The sequence below is a fragment of the Podarcis erhardii genome (genome assembly GCF_964252035.2).
Source record: "Podarcis erhardii genome assembly, chromosome: 3".
Lineage (NCBI taxonomy): Eukaryota > Metazoa > Chordata > Lepidosauria > Squamata > Lacertidae > Podarcis > Podarcis erhardii.
In genome coordinates this window covers 51007318-51029623 of record NC_138507.1, presented here as the reverse complement: position 1 = coordinate 51029623, position 22306 = coordinate 51007318, and the positions used below count along the sequence as shown (strand labels likewise).

Here is a 22306-nt window from a genome sequence, read left to right as displayed (position 1 = left end):
GAACCTATTTTCATCTTGAAACAGTGGTAAAGAATAGTATGTTATCTCTTTCAAAATAATTAAAGAGGAATGTGCAATTTAAGTAGAGAGACTGCACTTGTTCCACTCCCGAGAGTTACCAAGAACACACATGTATGATTGTGACCAAATGATTGGGAATGGTACCTCTTAACCTCCCTTAAAAGCAAAGCTAATATTTTTATTAATTCTATTTCCATGGCCAGGAGAGTACGGGAAGTGTAGAAACTGGGATCCCAAGAGACTGCGATCTACTCACAGAGTCAAAAACTGGCAGTGATTTGCCCTCTTTTTTGGGGTTCGGGTCAAAGTTGTTAAGTTTTTTCAGGGAGGAGGTAAAATGTTTTTTTAGGGGAGCCACAGTTGTTCAGCTTCTTTGGGGGGAGCCAGTGATCTATCGCAGATGTCCAGTGATCTACCGGTACATCACGATCTACCTGTTGGACCTGCCTGCCTGCCTTAGATAAAGAGAAAACTTGCTCCCTTACTCCTAAAGGAAAGGAGTGTGGCTGCAGGCAGAATGCCTATCAAATACATGTGTTAAATGTCAGGTTGCATAAAAGTCAAGACTAAAGCAGACTTAACTTTACCCAAGTACCATTTATAACTACCTGCTGGATCAAAGAGATAGTGGGAATTATCGACATAATGATAGCAGCACCATTAGTTAGAGCTAAAAGGGACCAGGCTTGAAGACTGCCCTTTACATGTAATGCCAAACCAGAATAAAAGGGTCGACTTAGGATGGAAAGAAACACGCCTTAGCTCAGTTCTTTTACCTGTAGTATTATCAAGATGGCATTACAACTATAAAGTTCTTTTGTTCTAAGGCTCTTTGAAATAAGTCTGTTTAAATGCTTGGATGTTGCACATGCATGTAGAATTGCAGTGCCAGAATTAATGTTGAAAGTTGGATCTACAACACTTCTATTGCAGAGGGTTGGAAAATATTTAAGCACAGTCCTTAACATGCACAGTTAAAATTTCACTTTAATAAGGGTATTTATCTTGCATTCTGCATTTTACAAATATTTCTGCATTTTAAGAAACAAGTTACCTTGACTTTACAATGCTTTCTGTAAATTAATTCAGTTTGATATTTAAAAGCCTATTTAAATTTTGCTTATTCAAGCATTTCTATTGTGATATCCAAGCAAAACCTCTTTAAAACATAACTGCAAGACAACTGAGTTGATTTACATAATGGAGGACATAGGTTTGCATAATATTTAAGCATGAACAACCTTTTCACCTCTGAGGTTCATACTGTATCTATAAAATATCTGGTTCATTATATCAAATTGCATATTTTGCTTTAATTTATATGTTTAATATCACTAAAGGAGAAGACTTCAGGTTGTGCTTCTCCTTTTGATAAGTAAATGGATAATTTATTTAGACTGTTGCAGTATGTAACTATATGGACACATTGTAGTTGTCTATTGTATCTTCTTTTGTGTGAACCTGTAATTGAAGATGATACTATGGCCCAGTTTATATGTAGCAGCAAGCAATAGCTATTGGTTTACTGTGAATGTAGAGATCACTCTCGCTTCACTCCTCCACCAGCAAAAATGGCTGTTTGTCTTAGTCTTATGTCCAATTGGGCAATTGCAGTTTGTTTTGTCCAACAGCAAACCCTTGTCTTCATGTAATGGCTTGTTTGAGGAAACCTTAACCCGCAGTCTGGAAGTAATGCTAAGCCAAGGATCTTGGTTTGGTAATCCCCACTCATTCTAGAAGAAAGGTGAAGCCTGAGCTATTTGCACATTCATGGTAAACTGTTAATTAATATTTATATGGTGTGCAAATAAGTGCCTATGAAAGAATTGAAATCTTAGTCTTTATAGTTAAATTATAATTTATTTATTTTTATTTTAAGGTTTGAGCAGATTCAAGAAATCCAAGTCACTACTTGTTTTGCTACTACCAAAATTTAAAACGACCTTTTTCCTTCACAGAGCAAATTCGCTTAAAGAATTTAAGAAAAGTGTATGGAAGATGCCTGTGGTATCGATTACGGTTGTTAAAACCCCAGCAGAATATAATTCCCACCATAAAGTAAGTATCGTTTATTATCTAGAATTTTTGTTCTGTTTTTGTAGTTAATGCAGTGTTACTTTTCAGTTGAAAATGTAATGTGGCTTCCTGTAGTATGATGCCGGACGATCATTCGTATTACACCCGTAGGTCTTAGTAGACTTGTGGGTGGACTGACGGGATCATAACTATAAAGAAGCTATAAAGAAACTATAAAGAAGATCAAGGGTTGAACAACACATCATGGAAGGATTCCATTGGGACTCCAAAGTGGATGGTTTGGATCTGCAACTTTACTAAGGAATTGTGCTCCTGATTTTAAACTGTGTTCTGGGGTTCTTAAGAAGTTTATTGAGGGTTCTTCAATGTGAACATAAGTAGCAGACAAACTTCACTGAAAGATGAGTTACCCATTACTATTGATCTTATCTTTATAAGTCTAGACACAGGGAGGTGTTGGGTGTATTTTAGGTGAAATTAATTATGTGAAATTACGGTGAGGCCCAGTAGGCCTGATACTTTACATGTACTTGGAACGTGATGCAGAACAATCCTACAGTCTTTTGTGTTGCATGGGGTTCCATGGACACCGTAGATCTCTTGGCAGATGAGTGTGTGTGGAGAGGGTTTCCTTGAGATAAGAAGGATGAATTAACTGGTTTGAATGAATTTACTTCACTGTTCTATTAAGGCAGGTGTGCGGAGCCTTTGACCTCCAGATGTTGCTGAACTACAACTCTTACCCTTGACTATTGGCTTTGCTTGCTGGGGCTGGTGGAAGTTGTAGTTCAGCAACATCTGGAGTGCTAAAGGTTCCCCACACCTATATGAAGGCATGTATTGAGAAATCCACATTGGTTTCGCCTTCTTGGCAAGACAGCTTATATAGATGCTTCTACTTGGTCATCTGCTTCAGTGCACCACACACAGAACCCTTCCATGTTTGTGTTCCCTTTTTATAGAGTGCTACAGAGAGGAATCACATGCCCCATGATGGGCATTCCTCCACAATGAAAGGAATAGGAATTAATAACTTAGAAATGAAGAGAGATGCATAAAATTCTGGGGAATGCTTATTCAGTTTGCATTGGTGATATTATTCTGTTCCCATGAGAGGGAATAGCTATGGGTTTTTGGCCATTGGGATTTTTTTCTGTGATACTGTCTTTTCCCAACATATTCATACAAACTGGTTGCATACATGTCTGAAATTCTTACTTTAGTCTTTCAAATTCAACAGGAAAATAGTTCTGCTTGCTGGATGGGCACTGTTTTTGTTTCTTGCTTACAAAGTTTCCAAAACAGACAGAGAATATCAAGAATACAATCCATATGAAGTATTAAATTTAGACCCAGTAAGTAATATCCTTTACTATTTAATATAGTTTTAATTCAGTTTGACATAAATGTACATGTACAGAATAGAATAATGGGAAGGTTAAAGTAGATCTGAACATGCTTAACTGCCTAAATGTAATAATACCATATACACCTTAGTTATTTTTTCTGTTTATAAAATTTTATAAATAAAAAAATATGGGGCACCTTTCACATTTAAACCCACCTGTAATTACGCATATATGCTTTCAAACAAGATTCATTATTCAAAGTGCTTTGTAAGTTATATTTATCAATAAGCAATAAAATGAAGATGGTGATGGTAGCAATGGCAGAAATTTGATAGGGGCATATCCTTCAGTCCTTTACAGTTTGGGTTGGCAGTTTTGGACTGGCATGACTTTGGTGGGCAATCTGTGCTTGGGCCTGAACAGGGAGGTTGTATCCCCATTGATTCTTATGGGCTTCTCAGAATTCTTTGGTTCCACTGAACCTATTGGGACGAACTGAAAATGATACTAAGGTGATCATATAATCAGGTCAAGTATTTGGGTGGGGGGATCCCCCTTTCCTCCCCCACCACATACTGATCTGGGGTGGTCAATTTGGTTCTAACTGAATAAGAGTCCTTTCAGCATATAGCTGTGGACATGAACCCTTTGTGATACATCTTTGCCTTCACTTTGATTGTCTATTGAGTGGTGCTGAGAAATTGGAGCAGTTGTCTTAAGCAGTAGAAGTTCTCATTAATAGGTTTGATATAACTAACTTGAAACTTTTACCTTAATAGGGAGCAACTGTGTCAGAAATTAAAAAGCAGTACCGTTTGCTATCACTGAAATACCATCCAGATAAAGGAGGAGATGAAGTTATGTTTATGAGGATTGCAAAGGCTTATGCAGCGTAAGTTTCTTAATAAGTTCTGTATATAGGATGGGAGGTTGATAATGCAGGCTAATACTTGATGATACTTAACATCATGATCTAAATCTGAGTCACTTCATCATGCAATGTCAGCAATTGCTGCAGTAACAACCTCATATTGCTTGTACTGATTCTTGTCTTGCCCTAGCTAATTAGTATATCTCCTCCTAAATGAGTAAGTTGAAGTTGGAAAAAACACAGCTTGCAAAGTAGATTAATATCGTCTTCTAGCACTCAGGTCTGTTGGTTTAGGAAATCTCATCTGATTGGTTTAGGAAATCTCATTTTGCCCCACCTTTACCCTCTAGCACTGCAGTCTCTGCTAAAATACTTTGTAAAACTCCAGAGACATAGTGCAAATATGCATGATTTCCATAAAGTTGGTGGTAAATTTGGAACTCTGTGTAGCCCTTTACTGATAAACTTCCCTTTTGTTTCTTTGGAATGAACATCTGGGTGGTCAAATAAGTTGTAGGCACTGAACAGCAGAGGTCACTGTTCCCTTAAGGGAACAGTCAAGGAAGTATTGAGGGGTTTTCTAACATGCTTTCTGCCTTCATTTGCTAGTTTAACTGATGAAGAATCTCGAAAGAATTGGGAAGAATTTGGCAATCCTGATGGACCACAAGGTAGACCTATAACAACTTCTCCCCCTCCTCCCCTTCCTCCTCCTTCTGTCTCCCTTCTGTCTCCCTTCTGTCTCTCTTCTGATTGGGTTGCCCCAGCCACTCTATATATCTATATCTATATATCTGAGTTTATTTAGTACTCCAACTTTTGTCCTTTCTGGTGGTGGTTGGAGTTTTATTCATTTTGTTCACTGTTACATATCTTTGCACCAACTGCACTTTTCCATACACCCATATCTAGCATTTTTCACTGAGCCCCCCCACCCCAACTTAATTATCCAAATAACCAGCCTGGAAAATTTCTACATGTTTTGCTTTGTGAATTGATTTTGATGGGTAAGAACCTCAAATGCAGCATTGTCCAGCACTTAATTCTATTAAATTACATGTAAATGAGTAACACTGACATAAATGATTGCTTATGTGCAGGCAAAGATTGCAGCCATAATATGCAATACTTTGTATGTGCAGTTTCCTTATTACTCTAGTACAGTCACACATGGGGTTCTCTGCCTGCAAAGAACCAACTCGCTGTGAAGCTCTAGCCAGGGAGCTAGCAGTTGTATGGTGAGCACCTCCTTGTCAGTTCCAATTGCCATGGCGTCAGCAGCACCGGGAGCTTGCTCTTCAGTAAGCTAGTCAGCTGGTCTGAAACCAGATTGAAATGGTTCTGATAATCAGTATCATTCAGATGAGCTTGCATGGCAGCCACCTGATCACACTTTGGCCAAGAAGGCGCTATTTGCAACTAGCTAATAGTTATTACAATTTTCCATGTCTAAGGAAAAGTTCTTTTAGGAGCAATCTCACAACCTCCTGTTTCAAGGCAGCTGGGATTTGATTAGTTTCATAAAGCAGCATTCACCACTTCCTGGACCCAGCTGGGATTCTTTGCCAGTGCATAATTCTTTTTCAAGTGGTTATCTGTGCTTTTTGCTTTTTTTTTTTTTACACAAATTGGCTCACCCTTCCTCCTCTATGTCCCTTTTGTTTCTTGGTGGATGTGAGGGAGTTGAATGGAAAGGGCTACCCTAATCTCTCAAGCCATGCATCAGTAGCAAAGGATTCCCATGAGGGTTAAGAACCTGAGCATCAGCTCCCTGGCTAGAACTCTAGAATATCCCAATAGTTTGTTCTGCACAAATGTGAAACTCTATTATGTGACTGCACAGATGGTCGTTTCAAGAACTTCAGTTCCTGTTTTCCCAACATACAGGAAGTACTGGGATATTTTTAAAAAAATCCACAATATATACAGCTTACACAAATGCATGAATTCATTTGAGTTTACTGTCTTACTATTTCATAACCTGTTTTCTTCTTCTTTGCAGCTACAAGCTTTGGGATTGCGTTGCCAGCTTGGATTGTGGATCAGAAGAATTCTATTTTGGTATGGTAACATTCTGTTCTCTGCCAGTTTAACTGTTCAAGCTGAAAACCACAGCGCAGATTACTTATGAGTATTCAAGGGTTCTGTAGTAGTTTTCAGAAAGGTGACAATCCATGCATGCAGGATATTTATAAGCCTTGGCTTTTCTGTAACCAGCTGTGAGGAAGTGCTTATGCACTTGCCCATTCAGAGTTGTGGACTAGTTTTGTAAAAAGTTAAAATGCATCTAAAATGCTTCAGCCCTGGAATGGTGCACCCCTTGGAGTATTTAAAATGGTCTAGCAAGAAAAACTTAAGGTGGGCTTTCAGTACAAATCTTAAAATATCCTACTTGATTGCTTGTAAGTTTCTGAAATTTTTACTTTAAGCGCTCAGTGGTTTTGTCCTTCAAACACCTTAACATATGGCTGTAATGGTGAAGACTGATTGCTCTATGTGTAATTACTTATGGCTTTGTCAGAATGTCTGATCTTCTCCCATTATATTCCTCTAGGTCCTGCTTGTTTATGGATTGGCATTTATGGTTATTCTTCCAGTGGTTGTAGTAAGTATTTAGGAAAGGGAAAAGGTGCATTTTGGTAAAAGCTGGGGCTGCAGGCTCACTGGGCTTACAACCATATTCCACCTTCTCATTTATTGGCCCTGCAAGCACACTTTTACAATGCAGAGTGTCAGAACTGGAGGCTATATTATTTTGACATATTTTAATGAAATTAATAGCTGTCACTTTTTCTGTCTTGAATGTTTTAGGGTTCCTGGTGGTATCGATCAATACGCTACAGTGGAGACCAGATTCTCATCCGCACCACCCAGATTTATACCTATTTTGTTTATAAAACAAGAAACATGGATATGAAAAGTAAGTTTCAGAACACCAGTTAAAAGGACGAATTGTTGAATTTTGCACTCATTTGACTGTTCTTCAGCATTTAAAAATGTAACTCTCTGTGTGGAATGCCTAAGCATTCAATGGATCAATGTTTTAGTATGCTTAGGGGTTTTCTTTAGAATGTTGCTCAATTCCTTCAGGGAGACGTGGGAACTTAGTATGGTAAGTGTCTGTTGGTGCTGCCACTTTAGACTTCAGGTGGAGATTTGCATGACTTGAATGCTCTTCCTCCTATAACCCTCTCTTGCCACATACAAAGAATTAACACATCTGAGTGAAAGCCAGGCTAAAACTGCTTTCAGTGAAATACAGTTTTTAATGCAGTTTTTTTTTTAGCAGTCATGTGAGCTTCTCCTTGCAGTGGTACAGTTCAGATATATGCTTGCCTACCTCAGTGAGAACTAGGCCCATTGTGGCTGAGAAAACAGCTCCCGCCAGCTTTTATTGTATCCTGATTTCCTTGTCTGGAAGCAGACATGCTGGCAGTGGGAAGGCATGCTAACACTTTTTTTTGGAGCTGGGCAACTGTAGTAAAAGGGTATTTCCAAATTTATATTCATATTCTGGTTTTCTTTGCAGGGCTTATAATGGTTTTAGCAGGTGCTTCCGAATTTGACCCTCAGTATAATAAAGATGCAACAAGCAGACCTGTAGACAACATTCAAATACCACAGGTTTGCTATTGCTGAGAAACGTTAAACTACGTGTGTTGGTGCCAAAATATTATTTAGTTAACCCCCTTCCATTTGTCATTTCAGCTAATCAGGGAAATTGGCAGCATTAATCTGAAGAAAAACGAACCTCCGCTTACTTGTCCTTACAGCCTGAAGGCCAGAGTGCTCTTACTGGCTCACCTTGCCAGAATGAAAATTCCTGAGACACTTGAACAAGGTACTTTGCTTGAGAAACCACAACATCATAAGGCTAGAATTAGGCCTTGAAGTGGAGCATGTCAAGTCATATGTTCTGGTCTTATCACTTTCTTGATTTTTATGGCCAGGCATGTGTGCACTGTATTATTATTTTTTTAAAAAAAGAAAAACCACAAAGGGGTCCATATTCCATGCTAAGAAAAGCGGAATTATGCAGCCTGATAAATACACTGAATAACTTACTTTCATTGGGCATCATTTATAGCTTTTAGTCCTGGAAACCATATCACACATTTGAAATCTTGCCTCTACCCCTGGGCTTATCAAAACCTCTCTGGCTTCTGAGGTCTGAAGCTGCACCAAGCAAAATTGGCTTCCCCACTCAGATGTCAAAGAGAGAAATACTTCTACGACCTTCCGTAATATCTGAAGGCAGCCCTGTATCGGGAAGCTTTTCATGTGCTGTTTTCATTCTGTTGTGTTTTTGTATATTCTGTTGGTAGCTGCCCAGAGTGGCTGGGGCAACCCAGTCAAAGGGGCAAAATTGGACACAAACCAATTTGGAAGTTTCAGGCTCTCCTGTGTATGAAAGGGTCACAAACTGTGAATCTTTCTTTTGACCTCTTGAATCGGACTTCTTTGGGTTTTAAGGTTTTTTTTGGTTTTTTTTTTACGGAGTTGAGAAGAGATAAGTGTTGCAAATATATCACCTCTCACAACCCTCCCCCCTTTTTTTGCAGAAGGGAAAGGAAAAACACTTTCTCACCCACCTATGGAGTTCCTGTTGATTAGGCCTCCTCAGTGTCATTGCAGTATTATTTCGAAGTGCAGCATTTTACCTTTCTGCTTCTATCCATTTACTTAGGATCACATAAAGGGGCACACTCAGACACTACTGGGTTGGGGAGCTAAAAAGTCCCTCTGCTCTTGATAACTCCAACCATTAAAAAAAATCAAAACCTGCTCCTATCTTGTCTACAGTGGTACCTCAGGTTAAGTACTTAATTTGTTCTGGAGGTCTGTTCTTAACCTGAAACTGTTCTTAACCTGAAGCACCACTTTAGCTAATGGGGCCTCCCGCTGCCGCTGCGCTGCCGGAGCATGATTTCTGTTCTCATCCTGAAGCAAAGTCCTTAACCTGAAGCACTATTTCTGGGTTAGCGGAGTCTGTAACCTGAAGCTTATGTAACCCGAAGTGTACCCGAAGGTACCACTGTAATTCATTTGGACACAATGGTGACAGAGGAGGACGGAGCTCCAAGGAAGGGACTTAGTTTAGTGTTAGCTCATCTGTTGGTTGCATGTTGAAGGTTTCAGGTTCAATTTCTGGTGCCTCCATAGAGAGCTGCTGCCAGTTGGTGTAAGCAATACTAAACTAGATGGACCAATGGTCTGAATTGATATGAGGTAACTCCCTGTGTTGCTGTTGCTTGAAAGAGGCCATTTCAGCACTTGTTTGACAAGTTGCACCTTCTACAATTCCCTCCCTTTTTATTAGCCTACACAGCAAAGGTGACTAACCTGTGGCCCTCCAGATGTTTTTGGACTACAGTCCTAGCCACAAACACCGGTGATCAGGGATATTGTAGACCATCATCATCTGGAGGGAGGAAAGAGATGTACATACAGTAAAGCAATTGAAAGTGATCATGCTTTAGTTTTAGGTAAATCTTAAGTATAAGATTGTTCTAAAGGATGACACGATTTCGAAAAAGTGGGATGGGCCACACATTATGACACTTCTGTCTGTATAAACATAAGGAACATTTGGCAAGAAGATATTAATAGCAGTATAACATAATCAAAAAATGAGACAAAAGCTACACTGTGTGGCAAGATTTACCTTATATACAGAACTGTTGAATGTCTTATGTCTTATGTCTTGCAGATCAGCAGTTTATTTTGAAAAAGTGTCCTGCTTTGCTTCAAGAAATGGTTAATGTAATCTGCCAACTAATCATAATGGCACGTAGCCGTGAAGGTAAGAATAAGCTTTATTATATTCCAGCTTGTAAAATATACCTTCACACCCTCATGAATTCTACAAGATATCGATAATCTCCCCCTCAGAATAATTTGTTTCTAGGAGATACAGGCAATTTATTAGGGAAATAGTTATAGAAAGAAGTAGCCAATTTTCTGTAAAGAAAGAGAAAATTTCTTATGTGAAGTTGGCATTTCATGTATTGTTTTTTTTAAAAAAGACTTTTACTGACTTATGTCAAATCAATATATAAGGGAGGTCTCCAACAAAGTAGTTACATTAGCTCAAAGATTTCCATTTGCACAACTGACCTTAACCCCCCTCTCCTCCCCTTGCCCTTCAGAACAGATTTATGGGGTACAGAGTGTGAGGAGGGGGGAATTCTGTTGCACTACTAGAAGTCCTTGTGCTAATGGAACTACTTCATACCACCCTAAATATTTATTTTGAAAATAAGATACTAAAGTGGGTATTAAACTGTGTTGCATTACTACACAAAACTTTGAAACAAAACAGTATTTTTTTTTTAAAAAAACCAGTCTTCCCCCTTTTAATGTTCTCTCCAGTTTCACTGAAGTATATAGTACAACCTTAGAGAATTGACGTATTTAGTAAAAACGCTTGTATTAATTCCTGAGTTACTGAAATGTCTCACTAACAGTTAAGTATACATTATTTTTCTCCTTCTCTCCCATTCCTCCAGAAAGAGAGTTTCGTGCTCCATCATTGGGTTCTCTGGAAAACTGTATGAAGCTTTCACAGATGACTGTTCAAGGGCTTCAGCAGTTTAAATCTCCACTCCTCCAACTCCCACACATTGAAGAGGACAATCTCAGACGGGTTTCTAATCATAAAAAGGTAAGGTTCTGTAGGTCATCAGGAGCCATGTTCAAACTAACTTGCTCTATCTATGACTTGGAAAAAGTTATAGATTCCACAATGCCTTGATTCCGTTACTTAATTTTCCAGAGAGTGCCACTGTTCATACTTTCTGTTTCCACTGTGATAGATGTTAGCAATATCAATAAATTATGTGGTAGTGGGTTTTATTTTTGGAAAATAGAATTTTTGCTCTTTTTTTTACCCAGTACAAAATCAAAACCATCCAAGACCTGGTGAGTTTAAAAGCATCGGATCGCCACAATTTACTGCACTTCCTTGAAGATGAAAAATATGAAGATGTTATGGCTGTCCTTGGCAGTTTCCCACATATCACCATGGATATAAAACCCCAGGGTAGGTAGTGTTCTAAATGTCCGCTCTTCATTATTTGGTATGCATTCATGGTGCACTTAATGGTGTCTGTAGAATTTAAATTATTTAGCCTTAAGGAATTGCAGATTTCCTGCATTCTGTAGTCTTAGATTTAGAGTTTGAGAAAGCTCTAGCTTGCAAGCCTATCTTGGACTGCCAATGGGTCCAATTTGGCCTACAAAGTCGTTTCTCCTTTGCCATGCCCACTTACCAATCAGAAGACATCATCAGATAACATCAGTTGATGGGCAGAGAGTCCAATCCTGTGCCTCAGCAGCATATTTCCTGTGAGGAACACTCTGGTGAACCAAACACCTCTCCACACTCCTTGTGCCACATTCAGAAAGTCCCTTGAGTCTTAACTTTCAGTTGGATGGGTGGTTAAAGGTGCCAGTGAGGGCTTTAAGTTGCATTTTCAAACTTCTTTTAAGATATTCTCAAGTAGGATTGCAGTCATAAATTTGACAGCTGAGTGAAGCTTATTTACAAGGAAGCTATTAAATTGGGGGAAAAACCAGTGTAAATTGATGTATCCTTTCACCCCTTCCTCTTCCTTCCCAAGTTTTGGATGACGAGGACAGCAACAACATCACAGTAGGATCGCTCGTTACAGTTTTGGTCACCCTAACAAGACAGACAATGGCAGTAAGTATTCTTATTTGCACACATTATTTTTGGGTTCAAACTTTCAAAAATGTATATTGAGCAAAAAAAAAACTTACTTCCATCTAACTGCACATCTGGTTCATAAATTGAGCAGCAGTGGTCAATGATATGCCCTGAGTCATCATTGATGGCCAAGGACCATATTTCAGTGGTAGAGCCCCTGCTTTGCCTACAGAAGGTCCCATGTTCAATCCCTGGCCTCCCCAAGTAGGGCTGGGAAAGGCCCTACTTGGAGACCTGAAGACCTTAGGACTGTCTGAAACTCAGCAGTACTGAGCTAGATGGGATCAGTGGTCTCTATATAAGGCAAGTTCCGATGTTCTCATGTATTAAGGGTCACTGAAGATAAAACACCAGAGAGAAGAAAATTTCAAATCTCACGTTCACATACTTTTTTGTGCAGTCAGCCTCACATACTCAGCTGCCAATCATTTGGAAAGCAAGTGATTTCATGGTGGTTAACCAGTTTTGTAGACTGGATGCAGGATAATAATAATAATAATAATAATAATAATAATAATAATAATAATAATATTTATTTATACCCTGCCGCTCTGGGCAGCTCCCAACAGAATATTAAAAACACAATAAAACATCAAACTTTAAAAACTTCCCTAAACAGGGCTGCCTTCAGACGTCTTCTAAAAGTCAGATACAGTGGTACCTCAGGTTACATACGCTTCAGGTTACATACTCCGCTAACCTAGAAATAGTGCTTCAGGTTAAGAACTTTGCTTCAGGATAAGAACAGAAATTGGGCTCTATCGACGTGGCAGCAGCAGGAGGTCCCATTAGCTAAAGTGGTGCTTCAGGTTAAGAACAGTTTCAGGTTAAGTACGGACCTCTGGAACAAATTAAGTACTTAACCTGAGGTACCACTGTAGTTGTTTGTTTCCTTGACATCTGATGGGAGGGCGTTCCAAAGGGCGGGTGCCACTACCGAGAAGCCTCTCTGTTAATAACTAGAATCTTCACATGTTTGAGGAGTGAGCTAGTGCCTTGCCCATTTGGAACATTGAGTCGATCATGAATTCATGTCGTTGGTATTGTGAGACTAATAGACTTTGCTTGCCTCCCTATTCAGGAAGTATTTGAAAAAGAGCAGTCGACCTGTTCAGCTGAAGAGCAGCCTGCGGAGGATGGCGTAAGTTCAGAACTAGTGGTTTTGGGTGACTATGTTGCAACTCAATGAGCTCCTTATGTTAGAAATAAATGGAAATACAGCTACATTAAAAGCATGCTCCTCTGCTGTTTGCATAAGTATCCCACTTAACCCTGTTTCATTTAACCACGGCTGTCAAGAGCAGTGTGATCAATGTTGGAAACGAGCAGATCTGCTGCGCCTGCTAAATCTCGCGTGCAGCCACCATTTCTGATGATAGTTATGCAGTGTCTTGTCTCATCTTGGCTTGCTTTTCTCATTGCCTTGGCTTTTCCCTCCACCAGCTGACGTGTAGCATGTGTTATCCATTGGCACTGGGGAGCCTGGCTATCAAACGGAACGCTCTGAGATCCAGAGGTGTCCTGGCAGACACTGTTGCCCCGCAGGCTTGCTACTTTGCTACAAACTTAAAAGGCTCTGAGGTTATCGGTTGTAACCTTTAAAACACTTGAAAGCAGCTTGACGTGGAAGCGTCCACTCTTGACGTTAAACCCTTGTTTACTTTGCAGCAAGGCGATGCTAACAAAACGAAGAGCAAAGGATGGCAGCAGAAGAACAAAGGGACAAAGAAGGCTTCAAAATCAAAAAAGAAGAAAGTAGTGAAAAAGAAGCCTGCACCAGCACCTCTTCAGCAGACGAAGCAGCAGAAGCAAAAGCAAGCAAATGGAGTAGCAGGGAGTGTATGTATCAGCACAGATGGGAGTGGGGAGGAGCGGCTAAGCTATGGGATCTAACAGAGAGCACTGGCTAAAATCCTGGGGAAAAGTGGAGCAGTGTTTAAGACAGCCCTTTTAGAAGTCAAAATCAAGCCAACAAGCTGCACATTGTAGGCAGTGTAAAATCACCTTACTCAGGTTAGAAAAAACAATGCTGTTATTCAGGATTTGAAGGCAGGCCCTTATATCAGTTGACAGAAATTAATGTTGCTGTCCATCCTTATCTAGGACTCATAGAGCGGAGACGGGAGGGTGTATATATATTATATTACATCACACACACACACAAATATGTTTATCTATGAATAAAAACTGCAGTATATCAGACTTTTATTTTAGATAGAATTTGATAACATGGCTTCATTTGTTTCATTAGGCAATATTAGTTGTCAGCCTTTTCGTTAGATTTTTCTAACCGTTCTTGGAAGAGGTGGACATGGCTACAGCAGAGGCCAGGAACCTTTCACCTGCGGGCCACTTTGGGCCTGTGAAGCTGTTTTCCCCAAACCATGCCTGCCTGGGTGATAGAGCTAAAGCCTACTGCATCGACTGCATGTGGCACTTTGAAGTCCCAAATCACTTGGCATAATTGTGACATCGAGTGATTGACAGGTGGCAGTCCTGCCTGCCTATCAAATTTGTCCTGCAGTGCTGAAAAGCCATCCACGAAATGGAAGGATTCAGTGCAGTATTTGAACAAATCTTCTGTTCCATCTTATGCCATCAGTGTCAGAGCTCTTGAGTACTGTTATTAAAGTAATCACAGGATTGTCCTTTTTCTGTAGGAAGTTGTAAAGGAAGACGATGATGAAGTTTCTGATAAAGGGAGTGAATCTGATGAAGATGACACTAATAGAGACTCTTTAAGTGACAAAGATGATGGAAGCGACAGAGACTCCGACAGAGAACAAGACGAGAAACAAAGCAAGGATGATGAAGCTGTAAGGCTCACTTCTCATTGTGTGATGTCATTGCAATGTAACATCAATAATAAGATGGTGGTCGGCTGATTATAACCATGTGTACTGGGAAAACTTTTTTGTCGTTAAGAGGACCCTCCCTCAGAGTTCTTGCATCCGTGAAAAGGGGGAAATGCTGTTTCTCAGCTAAGAGCATCGTTGAAGGGAATAAATCAAAGACTGCTAGTCATGATGAGCACTCCAGTATCAGAAGCAGACTGCTTCTGAATACCAGTTGCTAGGAATCACAAGTGGAAAGACTGCTGCTGTGCTTGGGTCCTGCTTGTGGGCTCCCAATAGATACCTGGCTGGCCACTGTTGAGTATAAAATGCTGGATTAGATGGGCCTTTGGTCTTCACCAGGACTGTTCTTATGCTGGAAAAACACACACACACACATTTGTATGCACGTCTCGATAATGGATGAGCTTCCTGTATAATTCCCCATATAAAATATCCACTCTGCATTAGATAGTACTATGATAGTACTGTATAGTAATTATTGCATTGCATAAGTTTGTGCACACTTGGTTCTAGAACTAGAATTCTGGAAGACTGTGTCTCAGCAACGTATATGCTACTGCTTATAATATTTTAAGTGTAGGGAGGACTGATGGGTGAGGAAAATAATTGGGATATTGTTGACATGGGAGAAAATCCATGCCTTGGTTGCAGAATATAAAGCTCTGAAGCTGGTTATTTCTGTAATAAGGAGATACGTTTTTATTGATTTATTGATGGGGGATTTATTGAAAGATGGCAATGATAACTGGTAAGAACTGATTTTAAAAAACTTTGTCCTATCGTCATTGTCAGTAACATTGAGATGTTTGTATTCCCGTTTTCATTCACCTACACTTCCTACCACGTTGTGAAATTACTTTCTAAAATATGCTGAATACCTCTTCTCTCTCCATTAGGAGTGGCAGGAATTACAGCAGAGTATACAGCGCAAGGAACGGGCTCTCTTGGAAACCAAATCAAAAATAACCCATCCTGTGTACAGTCTCTACTTTCCTGAGGTCAGCAGATGGAGAGCTAAATAATGTTGCGTTGAAATCATTCATAGAATCATAGAAGCATAGAGTTGGAAGAGACCACAAGGGCCATCGAGTCCAACCCCCTGCCAAGCAGGAAACACCATCAGAGCATTCTCCTTTTGACAAGTTATAAAGCCAATTTAAGTATAAAACTTGATTCTGAAATTAATATTGTAAAGCTTTTTTAAAAAAAATTAAATCTTTTCATGACAGTTGTTCACAAAGTAAGGGAGACCTGAAGACTTCAAACTCTGGCTATCTTTATGCACAGCCATACTCTTACACTTCCCCCATTTGTTCAGGAGCAGTTCCCAGTGTGTTGTTCTTGTAAAGTGGTATAGGAAACTGCAGTCTCTTGAGTTTTGCTGCGGATCTTGGCAATAACTTCTTTAGATATTCCATGTTGTACTCTCTGCAGAATGTTGAGCTGGGATTTGCTGAGGTTGTTTCTTACTTCTCATTATACTACTATATAAGCTATTTCATGATAAGTGGAGCTAAGAATTGCACAGGTTGCCATGGAACCTTGCCCTCATATTCAGTTCCACAAACATACTGATTTCCTGGCATGCTTGTGTTTACACCCATCTGCTTGAAAAGAGCATTGCCCACTCCACAGGTAGTGTGCCAGCTTAATCCAGACATGCACTCTATTCTAACAGTGATCTGCTTAAAAAGGAAACCTTTAGAACAGAAATCTAAATCTTTCTTGTCAAGCAGTGCCAAATATTGGGCAACATGCTTCGTTTTGTCTGACACTTAAGACTGCTCTGTTTCTTCAAAATTGTGCCAATCTCATTAATATTGGCTTGCCATATGAACAGTTTATTCTTTGTTCATCTGCCATGCTAGAGTGCAGAACTAGCCATTGTGATTAATATTTTAATAACACAGCAGCTTTTATTTTTTTAAAACAATTGCTCTCTTTTTAATCCCTATTTAGAGAGTGTTTTGTACCATTGGGAGTGCAAATTAAGACACATCAGTTAGATCTGTTTTGTGGAAATTGGAAACACTGGAATTCTGTTTACACAAAATTAAGTACCACAGAACTGAAACAAGCACACCCTTCTACGAAAGGTAGAAATATTGACCCCTAACAGAGTGCTCATGGTCAGGATGCCAGCTGCATCCTCTTTGAGGTCACTATAACGTGTAGTGGGCTCAAGCAGGCCAGCTTAACTCCCTCCCCTCTCATTTTCAGTTTTTCAACCTACTAAAACTCCTGGAAGTCACAGAGCACCCCATCCCTATTTGGATATTTTGGGGAAGGGGGGGCTTTGTACGTGTAAAAATGGACACTTCACGATTCACCTGAGCATGTGATACCTGTCTGTTCCTGTTGTGACCCTATTTCGGCTCAATCATGTTGGCACTCAAACACCTGAGTTCACTATTAAAAGGAGCAAATACAGTGGTGCCTCGCAAGACGAAAAGAATCCGTTCCGTGAGTCTCTTCGTCTAGCGGTTTTTTCGTCTTGTGAAGCAAGCCCATTAGCGCTATTAGCGGCTTTTAGCGGATAAGCGGCTTAGCAGCTTAGAAAAAGGGGGGGGGGAAGGAAAAAAAGTCAGAAAAACTCGCAAGACATTTTCGTCTTGTGAAGCAAGCCCATAGGGAAATTCGTCTTGCGAAGCACCTCCAAAACGGAAAACCCTTTTGTCTAGCGGGTTTTTCATCTTGCGAGGCATTTGTCTTGCGGGGCACCACTGTAGATACCGAAGACGGACAGGACAGGACAGGCAGTACTGGCGTGGTCATGGAGACGACTCTGTTATGGACTCTCTAGATCTCTCTTCTTAACTAGCGTTTAATCTAGGCAATTTAGGTCTAGTTATCTCAAGCAGTTGGTAAGGCGATAAATCGGTGTGCCAAGTATGTTATTTATTATTAGTTTACTATTTTATTTTGTCTACTTACGCAACACTTACTAGATCTAAAATATCGAAATGGTTTACAAGAAGGAGTCAGAGACTAAAGCAGTGAAGAGTCAAGGGATCTATATCCCTTTGTAATGCAGGTGGCAGCTCTCATATGATTGGGCAGAAGATTCTGACGCAGAAGACAAGCTTGTAAAGGAGAAAGCTGGGGATAGAACCCTCCTTCCCAACATCTAACTTTCTGTATTCATAAAGGGGCAATCCATATTGACAGCAGCTACCCTGAGTCTAAATCAGGCTTCCTCAACCTCAACCCTCCAGATGTTTTGAGACTACAGTTCCCATCATCCCTGACCACTGGTCCTGCTAGCTAGGGAGTTGTAGGCCAAAAACGTCTGGAGGGCCGAGGTAGAGGAAGCCTGATCTAAATGAAGTAGTATAGTTGAGACCCAAACTTAGCACTTCATCTGTGCTTTCCAAAAACCTCACTGCCTAAAATGGCAATATTTTGACTCCCTGGTCTATATTAAGGGCAGTGAGGTGCAACGAGGAAGAAGCTAAGAAAGCTTTCTTGGGATGAGCCAATTCAACCAAAGCGCTTGCAGCTCCAGCTGAATGTACAAAAATGCGCAAGTTTTCAAATTGAAAATTCAGTTTCACTGATCTAGGGTAAGGCAGGCTTTCTTCCCCCCCCCCCCTAACGTCCTCCCTATTTTTCTCCTGAACAGGAAAAGCAAGAATGGTGGTGGCTATATATAGCAGATAGGAAGGAACAAACACTAATATCTATGCCATATCATGTGTGTACACTAAAAGATCGGGAAGAGGTAAAGTATCATGTTACTTTCCAACATTTGTTTGAGCCACAGGTGTAGCAGTAAGATACTGGTTTCCATTGACACTCTTATTCTTGAAAAAACACCCCCAAACCCAGCCAGTATAAGTCTCCCCACTCTTCCAAGGGAAAGGAGCTACACCTCTCAAAGTAGACACAAATCATTAATAAAAGAGAACTAATAATGGCTGCTGTTTAACTTGTTGAGGGGTCATGGGGCACCCATTATTGTTGTTGTTGGTTATTGGTTTCTATTGATTTATTAGTTTATTTCTTGCTTGTACAGTATAGGATATTTTCTTTTTTAATGTTTGATGCTTTTTGTGTTTTATATATGTTGTAAGCCACCCCGAGTGGCTGGGGAAACCCAGCAAGATGGGCAGGATATGAATTTTAAAAATATTGTTATAATATTATTATTACTCTGGGCTTTTCTGTTCATTTTATCAAAACTTTTTCACAGCTCTGCTTGTAAATGTCTGCTTATAACTTGATGTTGTTGTGGATTGATTTTGTCTCTAGGTAGAACTAAAGTTTCCTGCACCTGGCAAACCTGGAAACTACCAATATACGGTTTATTTAAGATCAGATTCCTACATGGGCTTGGACCAGATTAAACCATTGAAGGTATGCTCTCTTAACACTTGCGGGTTTGGGAGGGGAGTTTTTGCAAATTCACTGCAGAGATTGAAGTTGACTGTTGCTATATAGAATTTAATGTACACAGTCTTGTGCTATTCCACAATTGTGATTTCTTCATCAATGCTGGGTTTTTCATTTAACCAAAGGCTCGTTTATCTTTGGAACAAAGTTCTGCTTAAGCACAAGCAGCGAGATCCAAAGATTGCGACTTCATTTACAACTGCAAGTTTAAAAAATCTCTAACTTGGCTTACTACCCAAATACATGCATATCAATGCAATCACACACAGATCAGTGATAGAGCCATTTACAATGCAAAACTAAGATAAAACTGCCTTTGAGGTACCAAAAACAGCTCTAGAAATTTTGGTGTGTGCATTTCCCTGTGTAAATGCATCCCATACCCTTGGGACCAGCGATTCTGCATCTGCTCGCCAGTGATAGCACTTCCGTTAGAAGAAGGAGGTGGAAGTAGTGCCTTCCCAGGAAGTGTGTAGTGTAGTTTCTTGCCTGGAAGAAGAGCTTTTCCCAGAGATTTTGTTCCACAAATGAGCTCTGCTTGATCAAAAGGCTTCCCCTCTTACCTCATTCTTGTGGCAGTGCACATCTGCGTGCATATCTACAAGAGCAGTTATTTCTGTTCCTCCTTGGCTGGGACCTAAAGGATTACAATCTGCATGCATTAAGATACTGGTAGGAAACATTTATCTCTCTCTCTCTCTCTCTCTCTCTCTCTCTCTCTCTCGAGAGAGAGATTCAGATATATCAGAGGGAGTGGGGTCAGGGGTCCCTCACAAGGGGCTATTTAAGAGTGCTGGGGAACATAGTGGGGAAGACAGTGCCAGTAATTCCCTTTTGCAAGTGGCCCTTCCATTTATCCAGCGTTAGATACAATCCAGGATAGCAGGTCTACTTGCAGAGCCACTTCAGTGCGACATCCGGGGATGTAAAAATGAACTAGTTAGGAGTCTACTTTCCTTTTTTAAAAAATAATTGTAGTATGTAAATGAGCCATTTATATGAGCTAAAGCTGATTGACTCCTGCTGACGGAGCCCCTTAATAATAATTTTATTATTTATACCCTGCCGATCTGGTTGGGTTTCCCCAGCCACTCTGGGTGGCTTACAGTATATCTAAAAACATAAAACACCAAGCCTTAAAAACCTCCTGATACAGGGCTGCCTTCCAGACATCTTCTTAAAGTTGTGTGATTCTTTATCTCCTTGACATCTTTGTTGGGAGGGCGTTTTACAGGGAGGGCACCCCTGCCGAGAAGGCCCTCTGCCTGGTTCCCTGTAACTTCACTTCTTGCGGTGAGGGAATCAGTAGAAGACCCTCGGAGGAGGACCTCAGTGTCCGGGCAGAACGATGGGGGTGGAGACGCTCCTTCAGGTATACTGGGCTGAGACCGTTTAGGGCTTTAAAGGTCAGCACCAACACTTTGAAATGTGCTCGGAAATGTACTGGGAGCCAATATGGCCTTTCAGGACTGGTGTTATATGGTCTCAGCAGCCACTCCCAGTCACCAGTCTAGCTGCCGCATTCTGGATTAGTTGTAGTTTCTGGGTGACCTTCAAAGGTAGCCCCACATAGAGCACATTGCAGTAGTCCAAGCGGGAGATAACCAGAGCATGCACCACTCTGGCAAGACAGTCCGCGGGCAGACAGGGTCTCAGCCAGTGTACCAGATGGAGCTGGTAGACAGCTGCCCTGGAGACAGAATTATTGTGGTCATTGGGCTGTCACTGAGCTTCGTCTTTTGGCTTCTCTGCTTCTGCACTTTCCCTTGAAGTTTATTGTTTATCATTAGGCTTGCTGTGTGTGTACAAAGTACTTTATTGAAGTATTATTATTATTATTATTATTATTATTATTATTATTATTATTATTATTATTATTATTGGCCTTGTAACATAATTCATAATTATGTAAGCCCCAACAACTTACATAAAATAATTCATCTCTGTGTTCTAACTCGCTTCCATCCTTTTCTGGACAATCTCTCAAACTCTTTTTGCAGCTGGAAGTTCATGAAGCTAAACCAGTGCCAGAAAACCATCCACAATGGGATACAGCAATAGAGGGAGATGAGGACCAGGAAGACAGTGAAGGTTTTGAAGACAGTTTTGAGGAAGAGGAGGAAGAGGAAGAGGAGGATGACTAAAACAGTACCATGAACTAACTTGTGTTACACAGGATATCTCTACAAACTTTTGACCTGGGAAGGGATAAAACAAAAACAGTGCAGAAGTACTGAAGATGGATTTTTTTAAAAAAGTTTCTCTTTACCAATTATGAGTGCTTTAGTGGAGGTCTTTTGATCAGTTGGTATAACCTGGAAGATGCATAGGGCTCTTTTACAGCCTTTAAGTACAGGACGGTGCATTTATTTCAACTGAAAATAAAAGCTTTTTTATTCTAAATGTCCAGATGTGTGGGCTATGTTGTCTGATCAACTTTTGGTCCAATATATTAAGAGGTACTATTATTAAATAGAAGCAATCTTTAAATCAACTTTTCACACTAGAAAGTTTATTTTATACGTTGAAGTCTCCTGTTCAAATTAACACCCCCTTGAGTTTCTGTTTTGGTAAAATCCAAAAGCAGTTTTGCAGTGATACATGAACATTACTGAAGCTGAGATTTATAGCTTTAAACTTTCTGTTTTGTTTTGGATTTCAGAATTGGCATCCTACCATTAGTTGGGGACATTCCATATTGTCATGAGGGCTGATTTTTTTTTAAAAAGACGTAATCTACCTTAAGCAGAGGGGAACTTTTGCCCCATACTCTCATGCAGGTTATAAGTGTTTCTGAATCTTTCAATGGCTTAAAGCATATTTAAGCAACTAATATCAGCAAATCATACAGAATTTATTTATTTTGATAAAACTGTATGTATCAAATGACTGTGGGACCATATGTTACTCAATGTGGTGGCTTAATACATAACACCTTTTACAAAAGGTAACAATTATCAAAGCTGATATTCTTGGCTTTTAATCTACCTTAACACTGTCAGAAGCCTTTTAGGACAGACACATAAGGCACGCTAAGATGGTATGTTTT

The 22306-nt window shown here is 40.0% G+C and overlaps 1 protein-coding gene across 1 annotated transcript in view; it reads left to right on the top strand.

Annotated features, from left to right (window-relative positions):
- Positions 1-21660, top strand: part of SEC63 (SEC63 homolog, protein translocation regulator) — a 29360-nt gene extending 7700 nt beyond the window's left edge. The window contains exons 2-21 of the mRNA XM_081857025.1: positions 1980-2079; positions 3299-3413; positions 4187-4299; positions 4888-4949; positions 6281-6339; positions 6833-6883; positions 7090-7198; positions 7808-7902; positions 7987-8119; positions 9989-10081; positions 10788-10942; positions 11173-11320; positions 11901-11983; positions 13089-13148; positions 13676-13846; positions 14668-14823; positions 15762-15863; positions 18488-18586; positions 19117-19221; positions 21258-21660. Of these exons, the coding sequence (XP_081713151.1) occupies positions 1980-2079; positions 3299-3413; positions 4187-4299; positions 4888-4949; positions 6281-6339; positions 6833-6883; positions 7090-7198; positions 7808-7902; positions 7987-8119; positions 9989-10081; positions 10788-10942; positions 11173-11320; positions 11901-11983; positions 13089-13148; positions 13676-13846; positions 14668-14823; positions 15762-15863; positions 18488-18586; positions 19117-19221; positions 21258-21401 (2153 nt within the window). The 3' untranslated portion in view covers positions 21402-21660. The remainder of the gene's footprint in view (positions 1-1979; positions 2080-3298; positions 3414-4186; positions 4300-4887; positions 4950-6280; positions 6340-6832; positions 6884-7089; positions 7199-7807; positions 7903-7986; positions 8120-9988; positions 10082-10787; positions 10943-11172; positions 11321-11900; positions 11984-13088; positions 13149-13675; positions 13847-14667; positions 14824-15761; positions 15864-18487; positions 18587-19116; positions 19222-21257) is intronic.
- The last annotated feature ends 646 nt before the right edge of the window (positions 21661-22306 follow it).